Below are 18,013 nucleotides of genomic sequence, written 5' to 3'. Positions count from 1 at the left end.
TTTTGTTTCGAAATACGGGACGATTCCGTATTTTAAGGGACGGTTGGCAACCCTAGTTACAGCCACAGATATTGGGTAATATCTGCCAAACATCACAGTGCTGCAATAGAGACTTATACATAACACTACACTAATATTTTGCTTTTCTTTAAACATAGGATTCAATTTACAGGATAGTAAAGAATTGTTTTGGTTTAGAATTTATTTATTTATACAATCACGTGATCCTGTATTCTAAAATAAATGCACATATTTTACTTTACACTGTTATGTGTATGATTTAGCCTTTATTTGTTTTCTGAGTTACCTGAGTGGCAGTTCTTCTAGTCCCTTGGTTGATGAGCTAAGAGGTGGAAAAGGAGCGGAGCAAGCATGGAGACTTGCAAACTGGGTCATATTTAGGGTTGCCAACCGTCCCTTAAAATACGGAATCGTCCCGTATTTAGAAACAAAAGTACACGTCCCGTATTGAGCTAATAAGGGACGCACTTTGTCCCGTAATACAGTGAGAATCACTATATATATATATATATATCTATATATATCTATATATCTATATCTATATATATATATATATCTATATATATATCTATATATATATATATATATATATATATATATCTATATCTATATCTATATATATATATATATATATATATATATATATATATATATATATATATATAGATAGATAGATAGATAGATAGATAGATAGATAGATAGATGCCAGAACATATGAAGGACGTTCGGCTCTTTGATTAATGAAGTGCTTTGGCATCTTCAGGAAACAGGAAGTTCACATAAACCAACAAATGACAAAAACGGCGGGGCCATGTTAGTGACGCCACTGTCAAAGGGGCGGGGATTCTCTCTGCGGTCTGTTGTTGTTGTTCGGCTCGACGGAAGCTAAAAGCTAACAGCTTCGCACGGAAATGCGCTCACACATACTATCAGATCGACACTACTGCTGCTGACTCGGTGCCGGTCCCGTGAGCTCGGATTGACCCGGTTCGGGCCCCCCGCTCCGGGTCGGATGACTCTGTCCCGTTAGCATGTTGAAGCTAACGGGCCGGTGTTCTTAGTGTCAGCCTGTTAGTCGGCAGCTAGCGGCCCTTTGTTTGCGAGCTAACCGAGGTTCTTCGCAGGATGCGGACCAACCTTGTTAACGTCCCGTTTAGCGGCTCGTGTCTGTGTTAATTGAATGCCGGGTTTATCGGTGAGATCCGTTATCCTCGGTAGCCGCTCGGTTCGGAGCCGAGGTCTGCTAACAGCTGACATGCAGCGCTCAGCTCTGTGACCTTGGACTCTTCACCATTATCTTCATCATAACATCAGGGTTAGCATGGCCCTCAGAACAGACTGCAGGCAGGGTGTGGTTTGCCTGCTCCTCCTCACAGGTAAGTGCAGACTGACCTGTTGTCAGGTGTGTACACTTATGTTTTGTTCTGATGACGCCGGGTCCTGTCTCTTTAAGACTTCCCCCCTTTCCTGAAAACCTACTTTGTCCTGAATAAAGTGCGTCTGGAAGACTGCAGAAGGGCAGAGCTGTACTACTGTAACCATACAAGGACAAAGTATTACAAGCTAGTGTTACTTAATTTAATGTTTAACATAGACATGTGGCAGGAAGTGATTGTGGGCACTTACCAGTCTAAGTTAATAGCCTTCCAGGATTAACTGTCACCCAGATTTTATATCCCAAAAACCTGGACCTGAATCTGTAATATTTCACAGTACAGCTCTTGCTATATCAGTGTGTGCTCAGGGCCCCACAGTGCGTTACTGCAGCATCCAATCTGCTCCAAATCCACCAGTAGAGAAAGCGGAAGTACAATGGAGAGGCAGATGTGGAAGGAGGAGACCATCTAGTAGTGACAGCTGCAAATGGCTCTTACAGATTTCTTTACATTCGGTCTGCTGTGATCTGTTGACAGGTGTCACTACAGCCATTACTCCTTTTTTCTGTGTAGTAACCATAGCAGTTGGAAGATATCAATCAGTTTCTATTAAAGCTTGAAGATGTTGAGCATGGTTCAGTAATAATAACAATCATGATAATGAAACGGTCTATGTAAGTGATCAGGGCTTCACAAGTATCTTAACAGGGACCATCTTCTCTTAACCACTTTGGGCTGGAGTCAGAATGACACGCAGGTACACCTGACTAGGTCCTGTCCACCACAGGGCTAGCACTTACCACCAATAAGAATCACCAGTTGACCGGCAAGCTCTTCTTTAGTCTGTAGGAGAACAGATACCACAGAAAGGACAGGAAGTCTGATCCTTTTTCCTTAACAGCTGTAACCCCTGCAACACCCGACCTCAGACTGCTTTATGACACAACTACACTAAAACTGGCAAAACAGCACCCGTGGTGGTCAAACTTGTAACATTTGATTATCAATTGTTGAAAATTAACAATGTTGAGCATTGGCCAGCTATTTGACCCTGCAAGATTGAGCAGTCTTTAAGATGCCAAATTTTCAAAATAGAATCCTCCCATGAAGTATCATCTGCTATCTTCCTTCAGCGTTTTGTCCATCCTGTTTAACTTTTTCTTTTTTACTTGTAACTTTTAATAGGAACTTGCTGGATGTAGAACACTGTGTTAAGACCACAGACAGGATAAACAATGACTAAAGCTTGTGGATGTGAAAAGCAAACCTGCATTCTTTTTTTCTAATGATCACCAAGGCCAAGTACCTGTAGTTCTTTAGTCTGTGTGAAACCTGACCCCTGACCTCCGTAGACACGTTCCCGATTCGTTTAGGGGCTCAGTCATTTGTTTGAGTGATTTAAATATGAAGTCCTGATTACTAAGGATATACTAATGACTGATTGACAGGTCATTAGCCAATAATGGGGCAGTTTCACAGTAAGCTCCAGCTCTCACTCTGTTTTAAAAACAGCAAGATGGCTGCAGCAAAAACATTCAAAGCTTCATAATATGATTGTAAACTGACTGCAAAAGTCCTTATCTGATCTTCAAAGGGGATAATCTGAGTCCATGATCTAAACATATAAAAATAAGCTGCTCATGAATCAGGGTGATCACCTGGCATACTGTCTCCTTGCATGGTTTTCCAGCTGCACAGGAGCACAGAAGAGAGCACTACGCAGGGCTGTACAGGTTGCCTAGCAGATCGTCAGATATCCTCTCCTCCTCTTTTCTCAGGAAGATTAACAAATTCCTTCCAGGCCCATAACATTCTGGTCATGTACTGTTTCAACATCTACCTTCAGGCAGACGTTTCAGATCCATAAAGACAAAAACTAACAGAATAAGGAACAGCATTGTCCAGCGGTTCATCAGCTGTACGTCAGACTGTTATCAATATGACATCACTTCTAACCATGTGTTGTTGTGATTTTCCCCCAGGATGCATTGCTGTCTCTCAGAGGAATGAAAATGTCTATGTGTCAGGGATTTCTAATGGTGAGGTCACAGTCACATCTAGACATCAGGGCAGCACTAATGGCACACACACACACACCCACAAACACAGTGTCACACTAACAGTCCAACCCTGCCCCCCCAGCCTGCAGTGATGTGGCAGAGCTCCTACGGGCATCCAGCGGTATAATCACCAGCCCCGGATGGCCCTTCCAGTATCCAGCCCGACTGAACTGCAGCTGGAATATTAGGGCGCGACCTGGAGATGCCATCACCATCAGGTACTACACTTACTGTCTCCATAGTTACAGCTGCCACACCCACATCAGGGCACACCACATCCTCATTTTAACCCCATCTTTGCTCTCACAATGCCCTCCCTGTTCTGTCTTTGCAGCTTCCAGGACTTTGACCTACAGGGTTCCCATCGCTGCACCTCAGACTGGATGTCCATCAGCAGCTACAGGAACCTGGATGGACTCCGGGTTTGTGGCTCTTCCTTGCCACCACCCTACATCTCCTCTCAGGACCATTTGTGGATCCACTTCCACTCGGATGACAGCCTGACGGGAAAGGGCTTCAGACTGTCATACATCAGCGGTGAGGAAACACTGTGTGCTATTGGTGATGTAACTGGAGTAGAGGCTGATGCTCTGGATAGGAAACAAGTAAGATTTGCTGTGTGTGCAGGTAAGCCGCTGGCATCCAGCTGTGATGTGGACCAGTTCCACTGCTCAAATGGGAAGTGCATCCCAGACTGGTGGCGCTGTAACTCGATGGACGAATGCGGCGACAATTCAGATGAGGAGATGTGTGTGGACTCGCCGTTCTCCTTCCAGCCCTGCAGCCTGAACCAGTTCCCCTGCCTGTCTCGCTACACCCGCATCTACACCTGCCTGCCCCACAGCCTGCGCTGCGACGGTAGCATAGACTGCCAGGTAACACGCCACCTAGGTGACCCATTGCAACTGCTCAAATGGTTCCTTGTCCACTTGCCGCTGCTGCTTATGTGACTTACATTAATGTGTCAAACAATAACAGGCAGCCGGAGTACCGAACCGGTACTCCGAGCATTCGCCCAATGCATATCCTCGGGTGCACCACTCACAGCACATGTGGGCTAATCACCACAAAGAGTTCTGCTGACTCAGATCTAACAGATTTATAAGGGTCCGTTAAGTCACCCATAGTTTGTGGTACGCCTGTGCTGCTCTGCTATCGTGAGTGTAACTTCAGCTGATCTGTTGGAGTTTATGAAATGGTCTCTTTATGATGCAGACATCATGTCAGAGCTAAAGATGAGCAGAATGCGAGCTATGGCGTTAGGATTGTAAGCATGTTTAATATGAATATAGCTGTTTATATCTTACGAGGTATTAGTATTGTACTAATGCTGTGTTTACACAACATATTGCTAAAAGTCGTTACATCTATGAGAAGGAGCACCTTATGTTGAAGATTTAACCCAGTGCTTTAGAGCTCAGGTGATCGGGACTCTGCCTGGTCTCCAAAGGACACAACAATCCACTTCAGGGGTTCCTTGGGCCGGACTGCTGACCATGTCCTCAACTTGGTGTGTCACAACGTCTCTTTCAGGACCTTGGCGATGAGATAGACTGTGATGTTCCCACCTGTGGCGAGTTGTTGAGGAACTTCTATGGTTCTTTCAGCTCTCCAAACTATCCTGATTTCTACCCTCCAGGAAGTAACTGCACCTGGCTGATTGACACTGGAGACCACCGAAAGGTAACCTCTGATCCCCGAGTGTGTTTGGGTAGCAAAGGACATCAACATTCCTGATGTTGTTCCTGTCTTCTCCTGCAGGTTATTCTAAGGTTCACAGATTTTAAACTTGATGGGACTGGCTATGGCGACTATGTCAAAGTCTATGACGGGCTGGAGGAGAACCCCCGTCGCCTCCTCAGGGTGCTGACTGCCTTTGACTCCAGAGCGCCGGTCGCTGTAGTTTCATCATCCGGTCAGCTCCGAGTTCACTTCTACGCTGACAAGATCAATGCGGCCAGAGGCTTCAACGTCACCTACCAGGTGTGTTTGATTTTTGAGGTGTTGTGCAGGTGGCCGTGTTCTGTTCTATTGTTCTTGATTAAGTAGTCTTTGTGGTCCTGTTTTTAGGTGGATGGGTTCTGCCTGCCCTGGGAGGTTCCATGCGGGGGGAACTGGGGCTGTTACACCGAGCAGCAGCGCTGCGATGGGTACTGGCACTGCCCCAACGGTCGGGATGAGCTAAACTGCTCCTCTTGTCAGGAGGATGAGTTCCCCTGCTCCAGAAATGGAGCCTGTTACCCTCGGTCGGACCGCTGCAACTACCAGAACCGCTGCCCCAATGGTTCTGATGAGAAGAACTGCTTCTTCTGTCAGCCAGGAAACTTCCACTGTAAGGTACGATGGTAAGACCAGACTGGTGTGTTCTGACTTTAGTCTTTAACGATTCAAATCAAATGAGAAGCAGTAGGGTGGTCCTGTGAATCATCACAGACATATGATCTCACTCACACAATAAACTGGAGGTGAACTTTGTTTAAAGCAGGTTCCATATTCAACTTTTTGTAGATGATTGTTGGGTTTTTCTCTGTATGCATTATTTTCGGGTCTACCTTATAATATAGAGAGCCTTGAGGCGACTGTTTTTGTGATTTGGCGCTGTATAAATAAAATTGAATAGATGTAGTTTACAAATACCTTCCAAACGCCTGACATCACAGCTAAAACATTAGAAATGCTAACCAAATAACTCCATCGCATTAAGGCAGCATCAGGACAACTTTGTGGAGTCCAAGTCACATTTCCCACATTTGTCTTTCGGTGTGTGCCATTCTGTCTAATACAGAGAAAGGCATGTTTAACATCCAGTTACAGAAGACTAGAACACTTTAACCTCTGACTGATCCCTGTGTGTCTGATCCCTTCAGAATAATCGCTGTGTGTTTGAGTCGTGGGTTTGTGACGCACAGGATGACTGTGGGGATGGCAGCGACGAGGAGAGTTGTCCTGTCATTGTTCCCACACGAGTCATCACAGCTGCCGTCATTGGCAGCCTCATCTGTGGCCTCTTATTGGTCATTGCCCTTGGTTGCACATGCAAGCTGTACTCTCTGCGCATGTTTGAACGCAGGTAAGAATGTCAACAAATTTCTGTTCACCTCGTGCTTCTGAACTCATTGTGAGTCAAGGCTTGTGATTGGTTGTTCCAGGTCATTTGAGACCCAGCTGTCCAGAGTGGAGGCGGAGCTGCTGAGGAGGGAAGCCCCGCCCTCTTATGGTCAGCTGATTGCGCAGGGACTGATCCCACCGGTGGAGGATTTCCCAGTGTGCTCAGGGAGCCAGGTACAGTTCTTATCTCACATAGCAGGAAGCTCCTGATTAAAGTTTTTGCGCACACTCTCTCTGTACACTGAAGAATGATCATATGGTTAGGTCCAAGGTCAAATGGAGGTTAAATAGCACCTTATTAAAGGTGACTCTATGTGGTCCTCAGGGACTTCAGGTAGATCCAGTTTGAACTGGTTCTCTCGTCTCTATCCTCAGGCTTCTGTCCTGGAAAATCTTCGTCTGGCGGTCCGCTCTCAGCTTGGCTTCACATCCCTCAGGCTGCCTTCCTCTGGTCGTCGTAGCAACCTGTGGCGTCGCCTCTTTAATTTCTCACGGTCCCGGCGCTCAGGTTCTTTGGCTCTGGTCTCTGCAGACCTGGAGGACAGCGCTGGCACTGGCAGCACCGGAAGCTCCGGCTCAGACCTGTTGTCTCCAGACTCGGATGACACAGACACTGAGGGCGAGCGAGGGCGAGGCATCAGTGCAGTGGGTGGACCTGTTGCACCCCTCCCCCAGAAGACCCCGCCTCCCTCCGCTGTAGAGGCTGTGCTTTCGGTGACACCTTCTGTGACCCTGACATCTGGCCGAGACAATGACAGGCCTAGAGAGGCCCTGCCCCCATCCAGCCCTGTCACTATAGTAACCTCCAGTCCAGATCCCGAATGTCACAGTGACACCTCTGACCTCCCTGCCCCAGCTGCCTCTGCCCTGCAGCGCCTGGCCCAAAACCTGCACCGCTTAGCTAGAAATCTGACAAGAACAAGTCAGAACCAGCAGAGCCAGACCTGGACCAATCATAGCCCACTGCACCAGCTGGAGACAGGAAGAGGTGGGGTTGAAGTCACAGAGCGACGGGGGAGTGGAGAGGAAGACGAAGATGTGGAGCTCCTGATCCCCATCTCTGACTCAGACTCCTCTTCCTCGTCCTTGCTTGTCAGCGACATCCGACAACCTCTGCTCGAGTCATACCCCTCCTCCACCGTGAACCATGCCCCCCGCCATCACAATGGGAACAGTGGTCGAGGAGGGCGGGATGGCCCCTGTGAACACTGCGGAATGGTCCACACAGCTCAGATCCCTGATGCTTGCCTGGAAGCGACTGGCAAAACAGAGAGCAGTGATGATGAGCTGCTGCTGCTGTGCTAACAGGCTAACTGAAAGGCTAACGCTAGCCCTACTCCTTCAGTGTTCTAACTACACTTAGTGCAGCTGTAAGCCTGTCAGTTAGCATGTTAACAACATGCTAACTGACAGGATAGCACTGCACAATGCCACACAACTCACTCCTCAGACACTCAGAGGGGTGGGATTATTATATTATAGCACCCTAGCTGGATCAGTGATGTCAAAGGTAAACAAACTGAGTGATGTCACAAATTGAATTTTATTTGGTACGACTTTAAAAACAGTCCCTCTGTTTCCCGGTCTGTCTGTTAAGGTACTGCCCACCTCATGGTACGACTGAATTGTAGAGCTCCCAAGCAGGAGAGGGTCATTGACTGTTGGAGGCAGCCAAACGCTTCTTCTAAGGCCAGGCCACATATAGCCCTCCCCCAAAAAAGTTCAGTTGGCATTTCCTTTACTCTCATTGGTCCTTATTTCAGTCACTGACATCAGAGTTCAGGTTATTTCCTTTGGTACTGCACACAAACTGAGGAAGAGCTGAGTTCAACAGGTTCTCCTGTCGCCTGCAGTCACTTGAGAGTGGTGCCAAGTACGAAGGAATATTAGGGCCACATTAGGCAAAAACATATATATATATATTATTGATTATTTAGATAATAAACTCGTAATTTTGAGAACAGTCAAAACGTGGAAGTCACGTTTTCAATACAAACTGCCACGGCGTCTATACCCTCTACAAAATGCCTTGTGTAGCTGAGTTAGTGAAATGACTTCAGAATTGATTTTCATTATAGAAACTTGTTTCTCTTTTAGCTCATAAACAAAATGACACTGAAGAGATGGTGCCAGAAAGCTGCATCTGGTCAGAAGGAAAAAAATACACAAACTTGAAAGAGTGGGTCGGATTTGTGCAAAATGAAATGGCTGGCAATGGACAGATGCAAAGATACCAATGGTTGTATCACAAAACACAATAAGACGGATCATCTGTTTGTTTCACTAACTTATCTACACAAGCCATTTTATAGAGGATATGGGAGCCGTGGCAGTTTTTTGGCTTGAAATAACTGTAATCTCCACATTTTGACTATTTAAAATTTTAAATACTATTTCAAGTTTGAGCTTACATTTCAACTTTAATCTAAAAATGGACACTTTTTTTTTTATTAATGTGACCCTAACACTTCATCCTATTCAAGAGACGCTGGATGATTAGGTCAAATATTTGGTGTTTTGAGTAGGTGAATGTTCATTGGCTATTGACGGTAAAGCACAATGTGACATGTTCAACAGTTGAGTTTGATTTTAGAACCAGACCTAAATTATGTGACCCTCATGTCCAGTTCAAAGAAAAGGAAAGTCAAAGGTCAGTGTTTACAGCTCACATGGGACCTGAAGGGTTTGGTACAGCGGAGGATCAGAACTCGAGTCAGACTTACCTGAATTATAAAGGTTTTGTAGCCCCGCCCATCGTCACTACTTCTAGACTGAAGCCATTTCTGATGTTTGTTACAGTTTTTGGTACTCAGCTGACCTTGTGTGTGTGTGTGACTATGTATATTTATTATTATTATTATTATTCATGATGTGGTTATTATTGTTGTAGTTATTATTCTTGTTGTTGTGGTTTTGCTGTTTTCTGGCCTGCATGAATTTGGCCATTTCGTGTTTTTCTTTGTAGTTAAAAACTGATAAACTGCACTAAACATTAAAGGTTCACCTCCAGTGTCTCTTGTATTCTTTTTATTTTGCTCAGCTTTCCACATGAACGAACATAAAGGTAAAGGTGAAAAAAAAGTAGGTAATTCAGAGCAAGCAAGTGAACTTAGCTCCTGTCAAATGTGTCAAATATCAATTTTATTTATTTAGAAAAATTTTATTATTTCACTATTTTATGACTGCATGCTCAGTGCACGCTGTTTATTTGTAAGGTGACGTTAGAGCTGTGAAACTGAATCAATTTAATCATTAAAGCTTAAATCACTGCATTTTGCCACAGATCAAAGTAAAATGAATTCGATTGATTGAACACAGGTGCTGAGCTGTCAACTGATCGGTACTTGGTGTTGGCTTTGATCAGGTAGGGGAACATGCTGAACTGATGTGGTGTATCCAAATGCATAGTGAGAGTGCACTGACAACACCTAGCAGAGGCCCCTAAGACTCCTACCTCCAAAAAGCTTTGATTGCATTCCAAGGGAGCCTGGGGACACAGTCCATGTGGATTCAGTGGACTCAGCCCTTTGTCACCAATACTGTTCATAGTTTTTAATGAACAGAATATCTGGTTTTGCCAGATGGTGGACAGTGGTCTCCGCTTCATTTGCCTTGGGATTTTATCTATGCTTTTTGCAGATGATGTGGTTCTGTTGGTTTCATCAAGCAGGTGACCTGCAGCTTGAGCTGGAGCAGTTCGCATCCGAATGTGAAGTAGTGGGAATGAGAATCAGCACCTCCTTGTCCAAGTCTAGGAGTGCCCAGGAGTCCAGGTCAGGTACGAGTTAATTTCCCAGGTGGCAGAGTTGAAGTATCTTGGGGTCATGGTCACAAAAGAGTGGAGAATGAAGTGTGAGAGCTACCAGTGGATTGGGGGCAGTGTCCGCAGTGACGTGGCTGCTGTATTGATCTTTTGTAGTGAAGAGAAGCGAATTTTGATTTACTCGTCAATCTATATTACTACCCTTACCTATGGTCACAAGCTCTGGGTAGTGACAAAAAGAATGAGATTGCAGATATAAACAGCAGACACTTGATTGCAGTTGTTGCTGCTATGGGTGGCCCAACCAGTCATTAGTTATAGGGAATCAGTCCCACTCATAACCACTGTTAGCAGTATCAAATGAATCACCTACAACCACTTTCCAAGTGCCTCACTACAATACTACAGAGTACTAGAAGTGTGGTGCGCATCAAAATATTTATATTTTATACACAGTGTGTGCAACGACTGCAGCCTTTAAACTTGTGATTAAAATACTGTCTGCAAACATCAGTCCAGATGTCACCACATTACTTTTCTGATACTTCTAGTTAAAAGAACAGGGTGATTAAAATAATAGCTGTCAGTTCTCTCATTATTTATATTACTGCCCTCTGCCAAGATTGAAGAGGACACTATTGATTTCATTTTGTTTATTATTATTTATCTTTAAAATCTGATCGCTTAGATTTCTGAATCTAAAGAATGAATGCATTTAAATTAGGAACTGCACACCTAGCTTTTAAAAGTCTGGTAAAGTATGAGTACCGTTTTTAAGTGTTGTAACACCCTGTTAAAGATCACATAAGAAACACACCACATCTCATTTTATATAGTACATTGTTGAAATTATAAACTATATATTCCAGTTCCGCTTATCAGTCATTTTTCACTGATATCACTGATAAACCAGTTGTGAAATTCACCTGGAAATGTTTTTAACAAACTGTTTCTTGTTTTTGTACAATTTATCAGCAGCTGTGGAGAGATGTATTTGAATATCTTCTGTTCCACTTTTCCTAACCTGGAAATCCTGACAAGGACACAAACCTCAGTGCTTATCATAGACGTTACATCCTCCGTGCAGCAAATCCACAGAGAGATCAGTGATCGGAAATCTACCCCTTTATGGCAGCTAAAGTTTGCATTCTTTGAAAAATGCTGGATCATATATGATTTGTCTGAGACCTAAGCTTGTGGTGAACATGCCCCATCACACCTCTACTGACTTCACCAACAGTACAGAGATTCTGTGCTTAAGTAGAAGTACAAATACTTCTGTTAAAAATACACCAGTAAAAGTTGAAGTACTGATTTAACTTCTTTACTTTAGTAAGTAAAAGTAAAAACGTACAGGCTTTGAAATGTACTCAGAGTAAGAAAGTAAAAAGGAGTATGTTTCTATTTCTGTGCAAAGCTAACTGAATCTTGTGCTAACATAGTGATAAAATATTATCAGTAGATGGAAAAGAAACTTTAGTCGAACTTTTTTCATTCTGATTATGCTCAGCCTGAGTCTGAGGAAAAAGAATGATAATAAAAACTATATATCTATTTTCTGTTGCCAACACTGTAGAGGATGACTTTGCCTCTAAATAGGAAAATGTGTAAAGACGGGGGAACCCTGAAATTGGTTGTAACAGCTCGGTGTGGGTAAAGGAATCACAACTCACAATAATTTTTATTTCTATTCTTTTTGAATCTCCGCTACATTTGTTGTCACCTAACTCGGTGCACGGTGGCTGTGGTTTCATTGTCACTGTTCTTTACTTTAAACCTATCACAGTACAGTAAACTAACCAGTTTATCTTGCACTAACCTGCAGCAGTCCTCCTTAGTTTGATAAGTAAAAAGTAGTCAGTAAAAACTACTGAAGTAGAGATAACTGAAAATTGTACTTATGTTGCTACAGTAATGAAGTATTTGTCCTTTGTTACTTCCCACCTCTGCAAAGGATAACAGTTTGCCGCTTCTGGACTGTGCTGTGTGCATTAAGGAGGATGGAAGCTTCAACACTGAAGTTCACTGGAGGCCCAAACACACAGACAAGAACCTCTGAAACACAAACTTGTCCTAATAGGACATTGCAACACCAAGCAGAAAATCTTCAGCTGCAACTTCATTAACAATGTTAACAAAGTGTGGAGTGATTTCAGAACCATCCTGGGCCATAAGCAACAGAGCCTGTAAGGGACACAAAAGTGGGCAAATGAACTGGATCACTTTTTCAGTAGATGTGATCTGCCCCCTGTCAGGTTTGGCCCCACTGTGTAACTTCTAAAACCTTATGATGCTACTACAGCCCATGGGCTCAAGATTTGCCAGACACCAAATATTTGAACACTTCAGAAAGGAACGACTACGACGCTTTCTAAGATTTGAATAAGTACCATTACTTTGTAGCTAGTCACCAGGTAGCACAGCATTATATTCCAGGTACCCGAAATTAAGTAATCCTACAAACATTGTTTAGTTTCGGTCCTCATTTTTTTTGCCAGAAATTTTAGTCGAGTTGCCCGTTTTAGTTTTTTTATGTAAATCCCTCAGTCAGAACATGGCATATCATGTTTGGATCCAGAAGTGGCTAGTGAAATCAGACCACAAGAGGTGTATAGCAACACAGTGAGAATCGGTTTTGCAAACCAGTAAAGGCTCTCATCCCACGATGCTTTAAATCCTTCACCCGGATGCAGCTGGATCCAAACCTGAACTCCTACTCCAGCTATCTATTCAGTTCAGTTTTATTTATACACAGCTAAAACACAACAACAGTTCACCAAATGGAGAACGCTGACCCAGTCTTTTAATCCGAGTCAAACACCAGGGAGCCAAAAATCATGACTTTGCATCTCCATGACTTTGCATACAGGTAAACAGAGAGAATACAGAAAAGATAACAGACGTTATAGCTCACCTGCTAATTGGAAGGTGAGTCAATCATTGGCTGCTCTAGTCTGCATGCCAAATATCATTGGGCAAGATACTAACCCCAAGTTGCTCTCTGATGCATTGGCGTGTGAATATTAGATAGAATGCAATCAAGCAAAGAAAAAAGTGCTTGTGTGAATGGGGCATGTTGCAGAAAGCGCTTTGATTGCTCAAGTACAGTAGAAAAGCATTTAAGAACCAGTTTATGTAGCATTTACCCATAGAGTAGTAGGATCTTTTAGATACACCAGGGTCAGCGGTGCAATAGAACTTGTAGAACCTAATGAACTCTTGCTTCAGAAATAGTGAGTCAGCTACAGGCGAACTTTTAAAGACCCCAAAACATTTTAATGTGTAGAAGCTCACAGTCACCTTTGTAAAAATCACAGAACCAGTGTTCTCAGTAATATCATCAGAACCTTGTAAAACCAGAGTTATGTACCTAACTTGATCATAATGTCCTAAACAGAAACACAGAGATTGTTTAAGAATCTTTATTTTGAAGTTTTAGACAACATTCTCATGTTCTCACAGTCTGGCATGGTCTTACATATTTTCATGCTCTCACATGTTGTCATGTTTGTGGTTCTCATGTTCTTTTGTTTTCACGTTTTCATGATTTTACTGGTTGGTGTGGTGTTTTTCTTCGATGGAGTTTATGTTCTAATGTTTTTGTCATTCCATGCATAAACATAAAGAAGCCCCCTCTATGTTCCTGTGTCTCCATGAATACTATCACATAACTCAATCTTGTGGGTTCCTGACGTGTCTTTAACAGTCGTATGACTTCCAAGGAGCTGCTGGGATTAGCTGGCAGCTGGAGGTCACATGGCCACTCCTTTCTTTACCCAGCATCCTTTGTTGAGTGTCTTCCCCCGCAGTGGGCGGATCAGGAATAGCACCTTCCTCATCGTCCTAGTGACATCATCATGAATTGTCATCTCTGTGATGTCATCATGCAGCATGCAGCAGCAGAGGATTCTGAGACTTTGTTTTAGGGCCCATCCTGTAACGTGTCTATGACCAATCAGCCATGCCTCCTGATGCTAAGACTTGCTACCTTCTGTCTCCTTATTGGTCAACGGCGCCAACGCAGGATCCACTAATGAGGTGGCAGGAAACAGTTTGAACCAGCCAATTACCATATTGGACAGGTCCAGATCATCCAATAGAATCTGGGCAGCGCCCATGAATGATTTATGGTCCATCCGACCGTAGTCACCCCAGACGATGATCTGCAGAGAGAGGAGAGGAGGAGATCCTTAGTGACATCACACACATGAAGGTGTGTTTTTTTTCTTTGTAGATGACACTGTGAGTGTTGCAGCATTTTCCATAATTTTTTTTCTTTGCTGTTTTCTTCATTGTTGTAGATATTAATTGTATCTTTCTGAGGTTCATTATCTAATGAACCTCAGAAAGATACGATTAATATCTACAACAATGAAGAACCTGACTCGAGACACCGAGTCAGTTTTTATGAACCATGGATACCAGTAGGTTTCCTCTGTTCTCAAAGTCCTCATGATCTCGCTCCCCATGTTCTTTTTAAACCTCCCAAAAGGCTGATTTTGTTTATCTAGACTTGTGACTTCTTCAGTCTCAGCTGACTGCAGTACGGGATCACTAAAGGTTTTCACTTAGGCAGAAGTTGTCCTTCTCTTCTGATTTGCCTGGAGCATTCTTTAAAGCCTTCCCAGCTTTGACAAATGTCCAGCTGGGATAATCACATTTACTTGGGGCCTTTTTGAAATGATTTTCTTCTGCTTCCCTGGCCACTGTATCTGTGGGGACGGTGTTTGCTCTGTGATTATGGTACACATCAACCTAAATATCCCCCGTTACTGATCTCAAAGTCTAAGAAGGCTAACTTGTTATTTTTCATGTGGCTCTGAGGCGACCATATCCTGGTGAACTTGATGTGTTTGTCCACTGAGACATTCTAACGCACTTTGGCAAGGATTGCCTAAAGCTAGTACCCGAGCACAAGCAAACAGCATGTAAGATGGCTGAATACAGAAACCACCAAGGATTCAGCCTCAGATGCAGACAAAACAGGATTACTTCTAAAAGTCTGCAAATTAGATCTTCAGTTAAGAGCCTCTGAGCTACAAAAGCAACAAAAATACACCAGAAGGCCAGCTGCTCAATGAATGGGTAAGACAAACATTTTTTTAATAATTTCCCCTAGGATTCAATAAAGTATTCTGATTCTGATTTTACCATCAACATGCTAAAATCAAAAGGGGAGTAGAGCCGACAAAGACTTACTATGGTTCTAGAGAATACCCTTCGAGAGGTGTTTGAATTCACTGAGAAGGCTCGTCTAGCACAGAATGTCCTCAGCGGCCAGAAGAGAGAAGGATGCCACACTGAGGGTGTGGACAAATCAGTGAAAGATTTGTCAATTTCTGACAAAAAATGTTATCAAAATCTTGTCAATTTGACAACTCACACAAGCGGAGAAAAACATCCTTGCAAAAAGGCTGAACTTTGCTGTGATGCCAAGACAAATCCCCCTAGTGGAACTGATCACAGCCACAGAATTAGCAATTCGAAGCAACAATATTACAGATGTGGACGAAAGTTTCGGCCTGTCTCAGCAATGCAAAGCCCCCAGCATCCAACATCAGCACGGAGGAGGGGAAGTAATGACAAAATTATCATCCTACCAGCAGATAAGGGTTAGTGCACGGTTTAGCTAAACTTGAAAGACTATCATGTGAAAATTTTGTCACTACTCACTGTGATAAAAATACTTATGAAACTCTGAAACGAGACCCAGGTAGTGGTTACAGGAAGATGGTGACTGAAGCAGTTGTTATTGTCACATACAATGTTCACTACTACAGGCAGAAACATGGGTATGCCATGAGTTACCCAATTTCATCTATTGTGGCCAACTTTTATATGGGGGAAATATAAAAGAGGGCTCTGTTATCCTACCCTGGAACACGACAAAGTAATTAGTTCAGGTATGTGGAATACACCTGGGTTAAAATCAAATCTCAGGATGTACCATAATTCACTGATTATGTTAACCTCAGTGGACAAACACATCAAGTTCACCATGGAGGATATGAAAATGACAGGCTAGCCAGCTTAGACTGTGAGATTTCCATCAGTAATAAGGGAAATTTAAAAGTTATTGTGTACTGTAATCCATTACATACAGATCAGTACTCATCATCCACTTGAGCACAAACTGAGTGTGATCAGGACACTAGAGCACAGACTAAACACCATCCCCACAGATGCGGTGGCCAGAAGAAGATCATATCAAGAAGGCCTTGAGTAAATGTGGTGATCCAGGAGAGAAGGACAACTGCTCCCTAAGCGAAAACCTTTAGTGATCAAGTGTCGGGAGTATTGGAACCGCTGAGATGCATTTTCTCTAAACACCACATCTCTCTCTCTCTGGGGAGCAGCTTTTGCTCTGACTTATGATTGCTGCACTGTTGTGCCAAAGCAGGTGGTCTCATTAGTAATATGAATGGAGCTTTGAGTGCAGGTAAGACATCAGAAGGAGTATCCAGAGTGCAGGATCGCCAGTGAAATGAAGGCCAAAGTAGATGGTCTTCAATTCTGGGAACAAGGATTACTCGAAAAGCACATAGTATGAACTGAAAGCAGGGCGGAGAAGGTGTAAATATACATACAGGGAGACCAAACGCCAACTGAATAACATCAAAGGCATGTGGGGGGGGATGAAGTTGATTACCGGCCTCAAAGTGATCAGCAGCTGCGGGGGCAGTCTGGACAGAGCCAGTGAACTGAATCTGTTTTTCAACAGGTTCAATAGTGAACCCTCTGTTGTCCCTGCTCAAATAGTATTAATCTTAACACCCCCTCCTCCACTCAACTTGGACGTTCAGAACGCCCCACCCACATTCTATCCTAGATTCCTCTTCATACACACATTGCTATGACTGCTAGCCAGATGAGGAGTGGAGTTGCTTCAGCCTCTTTGTGTAGAGGCTGGAGCAACAAAAGAAGGGCTGCAGGCCCTGATCCCAGGGTCCTGTAATCCTGTGCTGTCCAGCTGTCTGGCATCCTGCAGTATCAGTACATATATAATTACCTGTAGAACTTTGCCCTCAGGGTTTTCTTCAAACTGCAGCTGTTGCTGATAAAGAGGGTCAAGGGTTTTCCTTGCCAGACGAGTTCTTCTCTTCAACAGACACTTTCCATTATCCATTAGATACACCTTCACATAAGGAGCTGCAACACACACACACACACACACACACACACACACACACACACGAGCTGTTTCACAGATCATAACCCATGACTACTAAACCTTTGTACTGCGATGGTTGTGTGCAGTAGTATTCAAGTGTGAAAATTTGTGGACTTCGCTTAAAGGTCGGGCCTGTGCCAGGAAACCAGCTAATTTAAGGGAATTCTGCAAAGATGAGCAGCCAAATATGCATCCAGAATTATGCTAGAAGCGTAATGATGGCTAACAAAAGCATTTGGTTGAGTTGCAACTTCCTAAGTTGCAATTTTCTGTCTGTGTGGATTATTAAAAATCCAAAATATATTAAAGATGTATGCTGTTCAATAATTCCACATTGGAAAAAATGTGGAATGATTGGAAAAGTTGGAAGAAACATTAAAAGAATTACCTTGACACAGAAACTTGCGACCAAAAATTACATGAAAGTAATGAGCGCTACTGAGAAAATTAAAGCATCGAAGAGGTTTTAATTTTCTGGTGATGCGTAAAACTGAAAAGCCCTAATACTTGTTAG

At 43.4% G+C, this 18,013-nt stretch overlaps 2 protein-coding genes across 7 annotated transcripts in view; one reads left to right on the top strand and one right to left on the bottom strand.

The window, feature by feature from the left end:
- Window positions 1-823: 823 nt before the first annotated feature.
- Window positions 824-9,579, top strand: lrp12 (low density lipoprotein receptor-related protein 12). Its single transcript, XM_085445393.1, has 11 exons — window positions 824-1,397; window positions 3,380-3,436; window positions 3,540-3,675; window positions 3,792-3,994; window positions 4,085-4,332; window positions 4,991-5,140; window positions 5,219-5,440; window positions 5,528-5,794; window positions 6,325-6,527; window positions 6,607-6,739; window positions 6,941-9,579. The coding sequence occupies exons 1-11, from the start codon at window positions 1,343-1,345 to the stop codon at window positions 7,868-7,870; spliced, it is 2,604 nt and encodes an 867-aa protein (XP_085301519.1). The 5' UTR covers window positions 824-1,342; the 3' UTR covers window positions 7,871-9,579.
- Window positions 9,580-13,734: 4,155 nt separating this feature from the next.
- The window catches only part of LOC146683524 (regulating synaptic membrane exocytosis protein 2-like), a 58,741-nt gene continuing 54,462 nt past the window's right edge, over window positions 13,735-18,013 (bottom strand). For all 6 annotated transcript variants that reach the window (XM_085445392.1, XM_085445389.1, XM_085445391.1 and 3 more), the window contains 2 exons: window positions 17,338-17,477; window positions 13,735-14,491 (listed from right to left, as the gene is read on the bottom strand). In XM_085445392.1, the coding sequence (XP_085301518.1) occupies window positions 14,303-14,491; window positions 17,338-17,477 (329 nt within the window). In that variant the 3' untranslated portion in view covers window positions 13,735-14,302. The remainder of the gene's footprint in view (window positions 14,492-17,337; window positions 17,478-18,013) is intronic.

Source organism: Copadichromis virginalis, linkage group LG22 (genome assembly GCF_057382275.1).
Source record: "Copadichromis virginalis isolate Kocher_CV1m ecotype Utaka linkage group LG22, C_Virginalis_male_GT1.1, whole genome shotgun sequence".
In the NCBI taxonomy this organism is placed as follows: domain Eukaryota; kingdom Metazoa; phylum Chordata; class Actinopteri; order Cichliformes; family Cichlidae; genus Copadichromis; species Copadichromis virginalis.
This window is presented reverse-complemented; position numbering and strand designations above follow the sequence as displayed.

Coding starts and splice junctions, on each gene's coding strand:
- lrp12 (XM_085445393.1), top strand. CDS start 1,343: ATGGCCCTCAGAACAGACTGCAGGCAGGGTGTGGTTTGCCTGCTCCTC. Junction 5,141..5,218: donor ACACTGGAGACCACCGAAAG/GTAACCTCTGAT, acceptor CTTCTCCTGCAG/GTTATTCTAAGGTTCACAGA. Junction 5,795..6,324: donor CAGGAAACTTCCACTGTAAG/GTACGATGGTAA, acceptor TGATCCCTTCAG/AATAATCGCTGTGTGTTTGA.